General features: G+C 45.3%; 1 protein-coding gene across 1 annotated transcript in view; it reads right to left on the reverse strand.

The window, feature by feature from the left end:
- The window catches only part of LOC116978903 (transmembrane protein FAM155B-like), a 500680-nt gene extending 489680 nt beyond the window's left edge, over positions 1-11000 (reverse strand). Inside the window, exons 1-2 of the mRNA XM_033030184.1 lie at positions 10865-11000; positions 9592-10427 (exon numbers count right to left, since the gene is read on the reverse strand). Coding sequence (XP_032886075.1) covers positions 9592-10233 — 642 coding nt within the window. The 5' untranslated portion in view covers positions 10234-10427; positions 10865-11000. The remainder of the gene's footprint in view (positions 1-9591; positions 10428-10864) is intronic.
- Between the last annotated feature and the right edge of the window lie 1065 nt (positions 11001-12065).

Below are 12065 nucleotides of genomic sequence, written 5' to 3' on the forward strand. Positions count from 1 at the left end.
GTGCCACCTTAGATGACTCCTTATTTTTAAATAGTGATCCTTAGTTCCAGATTTCCTGCCCACATTGGTATGTTAGAAGGGATTCTCTTGAACTTCTTCAGGTGTACAGTAGAGAGCACATTGACTGGTTGCATCATGGCCTAGTTCGGCAACTTGAACGTCCTGGAGTGGAAAAGACTGCAAAAAGTTGCGAACACTGCCCAGTCCATCACCGGCTCTGACCTCCCCACCATCAAAGGGATTTATCGGAGTCGCTGTCTCAAAAAGGCAGCCAGCGTCATCAGAGACCCACACCATCCTGGCCACACACTCATTTAACCCCTGCCATCGGGAAAAAGGTAAAGGAGCCTGAAAACTAATGTCTATTGTAGTTCAGAGCTTATAAGAGGTTGTAGTGGACAATAGACAGACTATTATTATTATTATTATTATTATTATTATTATTATTATTATTATTATTATTATTATTGCACCACTATTGCCTGCTTTTTGAGTATGTGTGTGCGTGTATGTATTTATATATATATATATATATGTGCATACAGTATATATATGTATGAGGATATATATATGTGTGTGTGTGTGTGGGTGTGTGTGTGTGTGTGTGTGTGTGTGTGTGTGTGTGTGTGTGTGTGTGTGTGTGTGTATGTGTGTGTGCGTGTGTGTGTGTGTGTGTGTGTGTGTGTGTGTGTGTGTGTGTGTGTGTGTGTGTGTGTGTGTATGTGTGTGTGTGTGTGTGTGTGTGTGTGTATGTGTGTGTGTACCTTGTGGGGATGTGTATTTATACACTGAACTTTTTTTTATCTCTCTCGTTTATCATATTGTTTACATATTCTGTTGTGCTGCAACAAGTAGGAATTTCATTGTTCTATCTAGGACACATGACAATAAAACACTCCTGACTCTTGACATCCACACCGTCAGGATCCCACAGGATTTTATGCATTTCAGTCAAATCCTCTCTCATTGTTCTAACTCTCGTGGATGAAAGGTCAGCTTTCTTAAGATGACAACATGCCTCTGGTAAACCTGCGCTGAACTGCTTTCAACGTATATTTCTATCCTTCCTTAAATAAAAAGACCAAGAGTGTGTGCCGCGCTCCAGGTGTGCTTTCACCAGTGCCCCCATATAACTGAAGCATAATCTCCCCAGTTTTTACTGCTCTTATATACTTGCCTTCAGTGAATCTCAGGCTGAGGGCACCCAGATTCATCTGCATCATTTTCTCACCAATTATATACTATGCTTCTTTCCTATTTTTGCTGCAAAAATTGATAATTTCCTGTTTTCACACATTATATCCCATTTGGCAGATCCTTGCACACTCACCGCCTATTTAAATCCCTTGTTAGATCTCTCATGGACTCTCACAAGTTGCCTCCAACCCATCTTTGTGGCTTCAGTAAATGTACCAACTATATCTTTTGTTCCTACGTCCAATTCATTCACATAAATTGTAAAACGTTGAGGCTCCAACACCTGATTGATTTATTTACATCTTGTCAACCAGAACATTACCCGTTAATACCTATTCTGTTTCATGTGCACTTATTGTCATAGGATCAAACAGCAAACACACTCAACTAATCCAAGTCAACCAAGATGTCCCCTCCAAGTCATTCCCATTTACCCCTGTTTGGCCCACAACCCTCCAAACATTTCCTATACATGTACCTGTCCAAATGTCTCTTGAATGTTGTATTGCACTTGCCTAAACGACTTCCATACACCCACCACACTCTGTGTGAAAAAGTTGCCCCTTGGGTTCCTATTGAATCTTTCCCCTCCCACTTTAAACCTCTATCCTCTGGTTCTTGATTCCACTACTCTGAATAAAAGTCTATGCATTCACCCTCTTTATTCCCCTTATGATTTTATACACCTAGGTAAGTTCACCCCTCAACTTCCTGCATTCCAAGGAATAAAGTCCTGGCATGTCCAGCCTCTAGCTCAGGACCTTGAGTCCGGGCAAAGTTCTCCCATATCAGCATTGTACCATTTCCAGTTTATGGATTTCTTTCCTGAAACACGGAGATCAGGATGGTTTAATTTGTAAAGATCAGTGAGGACTGATCTCATGTACTTGAGGGTCACACTCTGATATGTATGTTGTTGTGCTAGCCCACATGCTCCCAAAATTCATCAAATACTTTCCAGGAGTTCTTTTGTCAAACTTGGCATTGATTTTGTTAATATTTTGTAGACATAACTACATAATAAAGGGATGGTCATTCAAACTGAGGAGCGTAGAAAATTATTCTCTCATTGAGCAGTGAGATCTTGAATGGCTCTTGCTGGCTCGAAGTGCCGAATGGCTTACTCCTGCACCTATTGTCTATTGTCTATTGAATTCTCTGCCCGAGGGAGTCGGTGGCCAGATCATTGGATATATTTAATGTGGTGACAGATCAAGGTTTAAAAAATCAAGCAATTGAACATTATGGGGCACTGGCACAGAAGATGAGTTGAGGCCCGTATAGACCACCCAGGATGATATTGAATGGTGGAGGCATTGAGGACCTTGTGGTTTACTCCTGCTCCTGTAGCTTGTGCTCTTGCATTCTGCACATCAATATACGGATCTGTCTTAGGAAATTGGAGATGGAGCGGGTAAAACCTATCAGGAAAACAAAATAACCATCCATACACCAGATACTTATTAACCCCAGCATGCTCAAATGATTGAACACCATAAGGCCAACATCATAAAGTGTAAATAGAAACAAAATGCTGGAGTAACTCAGCGGGACAGGCAACATCTCTGGAGAGAAGGAATGGATGACGTTTCGTGTCGAGACCCTTCTGCAGACTGATTGCCTACTTATCATAAAGTGTTATGGCTTGATACAGGTTACTGGCATGACATATTCCTCATCAATACCAATCCCCAACTGTCCATTTACATAAGATAATGTATCTTGTTCTACAAATTTGACTTTCAAGGATCAGAGCTTTCTAACCATGTAAACCTGTACTTTCCAAAACCTAGAATTAACAGCTGATTAGCTCATTAGGCATCAACCCAAACTACTGGTTATCTCTTTCATTAAATTGCCTGCTATCGTATATTCATAGCCAAGAGTACAAAATGCACCTTGATGATCTGGGATGGAGGCAGTTATATGTTCAGTGAGAGAGTTTAAAATAATTTCATTGGAGATTTATTTAGTTATTTTACCGGTCTTAATGCACAATAATGGGAGAGTATTGCAATAAGCAAATATATGGAGAATGTGATAACAGAAATTGAGTACTGTGTTGTAGACTTCACCTTCAGCACAGCAGATGGCAGGGAATGTATTGTAAGGCTACTATACAGAGGAGTCATGTTCTTTCTCGAGTGCAGGAGCATTGCTCACTTGGTTCACCCGATTCAAACCTCGGAAGCATAGGGTGCCCATAAGCATACGTACTGAAATAAATGTTATCCCTAGTTTCTTGTTTTAAAATTGTGGATTAAATATGATAGCCTAATATCCTGGGTCCTAATGCCCCTGTCCCACTTAGGAAACCTGAACGGAAACCTCTGGAGACTTTGCGCCCCACCCAAGGTTTCCGTGCGGTTTCCGTGCGGTTCCCGGAGGTTTCTGTCAGTCTCCCTACCTGCTTCCACTACCTGCTACCTCCGGCAACCACCTGCAACCTCCGGGAACCGCACGGAAACCTTGGGTGGGGCACAAAGTCTCCAGAGGTTTCCGTTCAGGTTTCCTAAGTGGGACAGGGGCATTATAGTTTAGTTTAGAGATACAGCAGGGAAACAGGCTCTTCGGCCCACTGTGCCCACACTAACCAGCGATCCCCGCACATTACCCTACACATACTAAGGATAATTTTACATGATCTTATAGCAAGCCAATTAACCTACAAACCTGTACGTTTTTGGAGTGTGGGGACCTGTGACACTATGCGGGCAATCAGTGTTATGTAGGCCACCTTTATGCTACTATCCATAATAATGAATGTAGTAAACCGACCACCCACTCAAGTCATTAGATTGATACTTCAAGACGGGGTCAATATTGTGAGTGTTTCACAGCTTTAGTTAATTAAAGCTGACCTTTTAACCCAGGTGGTGGTAGATGGTGCAGCAGGGTGAGGAAAATGCAGTCTACAGCTGAACTGGAAGCAGAGAATTATGTAACTACTCACCAGCATCTGTGGTGTGAGAAAGAGGGTTAATGGTACAGCTGGGCCAAGCTTCACTGGAAGGAAGCGGGCAGATACTGCAGATGCTGGTTTAAACCGAAGATAGACACAAAAAGCTGCAGTAACTCATCAGGTCAGACAGCATCTCTGGAGAAAAGGAATAGGTGACGTTTTGGGTCGAGACCCTTCTTCAGGCCGATACACTGGGTCGCAGAACATACTTTGAAAGTGTTGGTGGTGAAAGTGGTGAGTAGGAGAGATATTCTTTCTGCACAAATCACAAGCCAAAAGAAACGGATAGCGATGAAGGTCAAGTCCTGTATGCAGTGTTACAAGAAACTCAATAACTCCCATTACAGCAACGACAGCACCAGTCTCACTATTGATCAATTCACCACATCCCCTTTGCTAAATACCAATCAGACTTACACCTGATACATTTATTGTCTAATTCATTCTCTCTCCCAGCTGCAAGCCTCACCCCCATTTCTGACAGCTCGCACCGCCAGCTATTCCACCACAAATGTAATCACGCATTGAATGATACTCACTCTAACTTTCTAAATGCAGGCCATCCCCTGGCAACTAAATGAAGTGGAGCCAGCTGCATCTACATGTCCCAATGCCCCTGGATGATTGAGTGTTGTCTTGTGTTGGGATGAGCCTTGCTGAGGCCATGGTCTTTGGCATGACTTCATCGATGGAATATGACCATGTGCCCACATCCAGTCTTTCCCTTCACATCTACTTTCTGTTTAACCCGTGTTCTCTGCTGATATACATGCTCCAGCTGGTAAAACCGGGCAGTTTAACCAGGCAGCATCCTTTTCACATAAGCCCTTCTGCACAACCACAAACTTAACACTTTTCATTTTAATTTTACACCTGAGGCTGGCAGTGAGGAACAGCGAGAAAACAATGGCAGAAAGGCACAGGACATCTCAGTCTCGTAATCTCACCACTGGTTCGAATATTGCCACAATTATACATGGAGGCATAATCTGAACTTTGGTAACACCAGGACTGAGGTCCACAAGGTCCAGGACAAGGGGATAAAGGAATGACATCCTGCTGGAGGGACGTTTGCAACATGCAGTCACAAGGGGCAGGGAGAAGTCCAGCACCATTCCTGATGCACTGTTTGCCCCCATGTTTTTGTATTTATCCATCACCGCTGCTTCGGCCGATTCTCTCAACACACTTCTGAGGCTCAGCCGTGACGCGGGATCTGACGGCCGATGTCGCCATCCCCATTGCAGCACAATGCAACAGTCGGCCAATGTGTGTCTGCTGCAGTGGATGCTCACGCTGCTGCAGGGCAAGCCTGGGCAGCATCAGAACTGCAGTCTGACAACTGCGGTGTGCAAAGGGACCTGCAGCCTCCCTCAACACTCCAGTACTCTGTCCTCTAACACACTCCAGGGAATGCTCAGCTGCCCGCCCAACAGTATGACAGTCACACAAGGGAGCACTATCCCAGTGTGGTCCCCTCTGATAGTCACCATGTTGTACTCATACACGGCTTGAGCAAACATGTATAAAATGAAAGATAGAATACAAAGTGCTGGAGTAACTCTTTGGATGCTCTGGAGCTGCTGCCAGACCCGCTGAGTTACCCAACACTTTGTGTCTATCTGGGGTATGAACCAGCATCTGCTGTTCTTTGTTTCTGCAACATACGATTTGACCGAAAAGCACGCAAACATAGTTTAACGTTGTATCCTGATGAACGTGACATTAATAAATCTATACCAATACCCATCTCTGCCATGTTACCACCGTTAGCTGTGTGTGACAGCTGGCCACCTCACAATGCTGCCTTTCATGCCCAGATGGTACTGCCCACAACCAACCCTTCTCACCACTGAACTGCTTGAGGTCACCCTCAGAATCAGCTACAGTCTCTTGCACTTAGTGCCAATGGCCTTGCCAAATGTATCAACACTGCACAGTGTAGGAGCAGCACATGGAGCTTTAGTGGTGGAGGTCTAATTTATAAATTTGAATTGGAATGGTTATTTTATAGTGGCCTTTGTTTTTCTAATGGAAGAAATTGGGGAGGGACTGTCAAGACCAAGACCCAGACAGGATTACACATGTCAAGAGGGATATGGGGACAGTGTGTTGTACAGGGCATCAGCGTTCCTGGACCATTCCAGTTTACTGTCCAGGTACACTCCAAGGTATTTATATTTCTTGGTAAACTGCACATCCACACCATTGATGGAGATATGGGACGGGGGTGTTCCTCTCCTCCTAAAGTCCACCGTTAACTGCTTAGTCTTGCAGATGATTCAGCCCACATCACTCAACCAAGTGGTCAAATCTGAGTCAAAAAGAAAGGGCCATCACACACCAGGTGTGAGCTATGGACATTGGAAAGGTCATAAGGAGGTACGGAAACAACATATAGATAAAGTTGCGAGACGTACAAAAATAATAGCACTGTGGGGGAGGGGGAGGGGGGAGAAGAAAGGGAGACCTGGTGCGGGATACTTTGTAACTTTGTCACCGCCTTTACGTGGCAACTATTTTCATGCAGTGGGTATACAGGCAAAGGATTTCACTGTGACATGTCACATGTGGCAATAAAGTATTCAATTCAATGGCCTTTGATTTTCTAACGTTATGAGCTTTGGCAAAGGGAAGGATGGTATGAGGAACTGGACGTAGTAGGTCCAGAATCTCACTCAGATGAGTTCTTCGTGGACCATTGTCTTTTCTTCCTCTTCCTCATCATCCACACTCTTCTTCTCCCATTTCTCCCGCTCTTCAGCTGCATACTTTATAGTTGATGGGAAGGGCTCTGCGCTCGTCATAGGGATTACTCAGTATGGTGTGGTCTACCATGAGGAATGCTGCAAATCAGGGGGCAACTTAGGCACACTTTGATTATCTCCACTCCACTTGCACCAAGGCAATATCTGCACACATATGACCAGACCTTGCCAGTGTTTTTTTTGGCAAGATGTAAGAAAATGCTCTCACTTGGATACAGTGCATCTCCTTGGATACAGAGCAGCAGTGATCTCCCTCGTCCAAAGGACTACAAACTGTGGGATGCTGCGAATATATTCAACTCCATCCTGACAGAACCCAGGCGGTTGAATTATCACTGTTAGAGACACTTTGAAAGCCCCTGCCTAGCCCTGGGGCTGCAGCTGACGTTGCAGGAGGTGGCAGAGTTAAGGGAAGATGCTCTGTGAAGCACAGATGCCTCGGATACTGTTACTCACTGATGTTGAATGATGAGAGAGAGTCCTCCCAAAAACATTGCGTGGGCATGTAGTGTGAGGACTCTCACTTCCTCCTGCCTTGCTGCTCATTATGTGGGATCGCATGTGATTGCAACAGATATACAGCACAGAAACACCCATTCTGTCCAACCTGTCCAACTGAGCTTCCTCACATCTTTTTTCCTGAGGTAAATCTCTCAGCACAACCTTCCATTTCCTTCTCGTTTGTCTATTTATCCAAGCTCTTCTTAAACGTTTCTGTGCTGCTCAACTCAATCGCACTATGCGGTAGCAAGTACCTCATTCTCCTCACGTTTTGGAAAATACATTTCTTCTGAATTTCCCACAGAATTATGTTGTGACTGCTTTATCTTGATGGTTATGTTCCTCCCCACAAGAGGAAATACTATATCTTCTTGAAACTTTTCATCACACAAAAGTAACACAGTATACACTTCAGCCATCGTTTCTCAGTGGAAAAAAGAGCCAGCTGGTTCCTCCTTTCCCGATGTGCATCCCCTTGTGTTGCCAGCAATGTTGCACTTCAAGACGAATCCCTCCAAGCATATCCGCCTCGAACCATAGGAAGCCCAAAATCACCTGATGGCCTTTCAGCACCTTCTACACAACTCCCTGTCGTTTTCTGCAACTTGAATCAACTCTGGAAAGCTCCAAATGATGATGAACCTTCAATAATAGCCATAAGACATGGGCTGTAACTCATCTATGTCGGTGCTGATGCTGTGAGGAATGCATGGGTGGACGGGGTGTGGTGCGTTGCTGGGAGGGGAGTGGACACAGGATACTGCTGTTCAACCAAGCACCTTCAAGAGACTCACATGAGCTGTAGTGTTGAACTCTAAAATGACAACACTGGCATTGAATCAGCATGGCTGGCTGATTAGCATCACAATCTATATTTTCTACATACTCTGGCAGGTATTCAGTATTCACTCAACAAAATAATGCTCCAGACTGTTTTTCCAGAGCCCACGTGGTGTCATGGAAATGGGCACACAGAACGTGCATCAAAGTGCAGGAAGAACACCCACTGGTGTATCTCCCACGTGCTCTTGTCTTCAAGGTTTGCACACTCATTCACAAAGGAATTTACAGTCACTCTTCCCATTACAACTGATTAGCTTGATTCCTAGTCTGTGACAAAACTAGTTTTACATGCAAACAACGCTGTTATAAGTCAGGGGTTAATTGATGAATGAAAAATTTAAGTACATGATAATTGACATTTGAACATTTGCATTTTCCCAGAAAATTCAACTTTTCGAGAAAACATATCTTCCATCTTAGTGACGAGACATTCATGGAAGTCAATACATTTTATTTCACTGAATTCGAGAACCAGTCTCGATCGTCACATCTCCTGCAACCCATTTCATATTTCTCACAGATAACATCACAAATCAGAATAAACAGCGCTGTGAGGAGAGTTTCATAGCAACCTGTTCAAAGCCAGCTCACAATCTGTTCAAGTTGAAATGTTCACCGTTCATTATTGTAAATACTGTTTTTAGTCAGAATCCCATTTGTAATGCATTGCCGACAACCTTATAACTTCCCAACACACTTTGTCTACATCCCAGCACTTTGTACCATTCACCTGTTTTGAACATATTCCTGTGACATTATATTGAAAACAACACCAATATTAGTGTTATGCATGTTAATGTGATGGGGAAGAACTTCATAAAAGTTGCACCAAAATAAACTTGATGTAAACTTTGTTTGCCATCCGATAAATAATCTTTCCTGACTCTCAGTTATCCTCATGCATCCTTTCCTGCAACCATGTTATAGAATCCCAGTCTGCTTCTACATCACCCACAGTGGCACATACATCCTCCCCTACATACTGGCTGAAATAACACCTGTCACACACTGCCACTCGCACTATCTCCCGGGATCTCATTCCAATGCAAAGCTTTCCCTCCAGGTACAACGTCCAAACTCCTGCCCACCCAACCTCTGCCCCTTCCCCGTGTAAAACCCCAAGCAGCTGACCCCATGATCTTTGACAGCGCCTGACTTTGCACTGTTCAAAGGATTTCCTCCTTCTCCTGTCAAGCTTTTAAAAACAATTCACCACAGGAGGAACTTGTTGACTCACTGCCGCAAAGACCCTACCATTTCAACTTGAAGGTTAAATGATGGGCTGAACACAACCGACGGCGAGATGTATATGGACCTTACCATGCAGTCGCTCGGACATGATGTGACCGAGTAGCCCGACTCCATGTACTTGTCCAGCAGTGTCTCGAATTCCTCGTATTTTTCCTGAGCGTGTTGGTCCTCCATCTGATAAGCCTTGATGCAGTCGCTGCAGACAGACCGGGCCCCTCCATCATCTCTGATCCGCATATCCAAACTGCAGTTTAACCCGTTCGGGTTAACATACTCTCGCAAAAGATCAGCAATGGTGTAAAAGTGACAGAAGGAGAGCCTGAAATGACTGAAATAAGTCCAGAGGCAGGCGGTATCCAAGCCCTTGGGATATCGACAGGCGGACTCCAAGTCTTCCAGGTGCCCGGTCAAATTGGTCAGAGTGCGGCCGCAGTCCCCTCGCCTCTGCCTGTGCTCCCCAGTCTGTGATGCGGCCGGGTTACTGCTCCCCGACGGCTGGCTCCAGTTCCTGCCCGAGGGTTCCCCGCTCCTCAGCCTCGTACCGGCGCAAGAGCAAAAATAATCAGACAAGAGCAGGGCGAAAATGAGCAGAGACGCTAAAGACATTGGCCATCTCTCTGCCCTCTGTGTATCCACGCAGGCTTTCTCGTTCGCTGTGGGTGCAAAACAGATTTTCAAGACGGCATTACACATCCAAGGTCCTCTGATCATATTTTGGAGGGGGAGGGGGGGAGAAAGGTGGGGGAAATAGGGGGGGAGGGGGCTTTCCAACTGCTCCCAGTTCCCAATGTCACTTTTGCAGTGTTGCTGTATGGTGAGTTGCAAAAGAGGGGCGCAAATTGCCCCTCATTTCCTGGTCAAAAATAATCCATTGCATTTTGTTGGAGAATGCATCCTCCCTCCATCTGGACAAAAAAACAAGAAGGGAGATTTTTTTTTTTTTGGTAATTAATCAATTAAATATCTTTTCTCCCCTTCTTCTCCCCTTCCCCATCCCTCACCCCCATTACCACCCCCCTCCCCCTCCCCACTCCTTCCCCTCCACCCTCCAATCCATTTCACTGGTTGAAGGCTACCTGACTAATATAAAACCCCAGTGCGCACCCACTATTAGTGTGAGGAGCACGATCTATCAGCAATCCATCGCGATCATGGTTCTTCACTCCCCCAGCCCGCTTCCGCCGGTGTCCTTGTCCTCATCCCGGGGTACCATCCTTGTGCTGTGACCCCTGAAGCTTCTCTGTCTCTCTCGCCCACTCTCTGTCTCTCTCTCATTCCTCTTCCCCACGGCCACCACTAACCCCCCCCCCCCCCCCCCCCCCCCCCCCTTCAACCTTCCAACCTCAAATTGTCGCCATCTTCAACGCGATGTGTGCACCTTGAGATTTGGCTAGGTCCTGGCGCCTGCGCTTTGCTCCGGCTTCGGGGAAATTGACAGAGCCATTCAGAACGAAACTGCCTTAGCGATTCACTCACCGCGGTCTATGTCTCTCTCTCTCTCTCTCCCTCTCTCTCACACACACACACACACCAGACAGACAGACAGACTCAACACCACAACCCCCCTACACATACAATCTTGCAACCTGCCGCTCTCTCTCTCACACACACGCACAATCCCTCTCTCTCCCCCTCCCTCCCTCCCTCTCTGTCTCTGTCAAGATTTTAAAGTGTGTTTCAGCTGAGCACCAGTTGAGGGAGGTCAGTTTGAGGACGGAGGGGAAGGGGCGGCGAGAAATGGGGGGGGGGGGGGGGTGTATGGGGGGGAGGTTGGGTGATGGCAGAGAGAGGTGTGTGTGTGAGCTGTTCCGCACACGTCCCAGAAATTCTCCGCTCTATTCATAAATAAGAGAAATATTCTTCGGCGCATATGTGTGATAGGTATGCGGGCAACGTGAATCAAGAGCAAGCCGGCGGTATAAAGGAGCAGCTATCCGGAACCCTTCAAAAAAAAAGGGCTAAAGGTGGACAAATGTATTTTAATACAGGTGCATGGTTGCATTTGATGGAGCATTAAATGCATGTATAATGAAGCAAAGGGACTGGGTCCCCAGCGAGGTCCAAATGTAAGTGTTTTGCTGATCACTGAAATCATTCAATGTGAAGCGGTTCTGAATGAAACTAATCATGCACTGGGATTTATTTCAAGAGCATTTTACAATATGTCAAAACAAGTTGTTTAACATCTATGGATTTTTGGTGAATTCTCATTTGGAATACTGAACACAACCTTATGGGTGTTCTATTTTTAAAAGGGAAAATGAGGTGTGACCTCAAATTTGTTGTCACCTCTCAAAAAAATCAGTGCTCACGGCTTAATATCTAAATCTGTCCATTTGAAACTCACACCCAGCACTACAGTGAAGTCATGTGAGATCCTCTGGGACTGTAACTGTGGTGCATTTTCCTTTTTCATCTTTACTTTTTTGTCGTCTTCGACACAACTGGTTACACCATGTTCTTCCAGGGCTTCATCTGTATCGTCCAGTTTAGTGGTCCTGACAGTAGACACAAAATGTTGGGGTAATTCAGCGGGACAGGCA

This window comes from Amblyraja radiata, chromosome 12 (assembly GCF_010909765.2).
Source record: "Amblyraja radiata isolate CabotCenter1 chromosome 12, sAmbRad1.1.pri, whole genome shotgun sequence".
Taxonomy (NCBI): Eukaryota; Metazoa; Chordata; class Chondrichthyes; order Rajiformes; family Rajidae; genus Amblyraja; species Amblyraja radiata.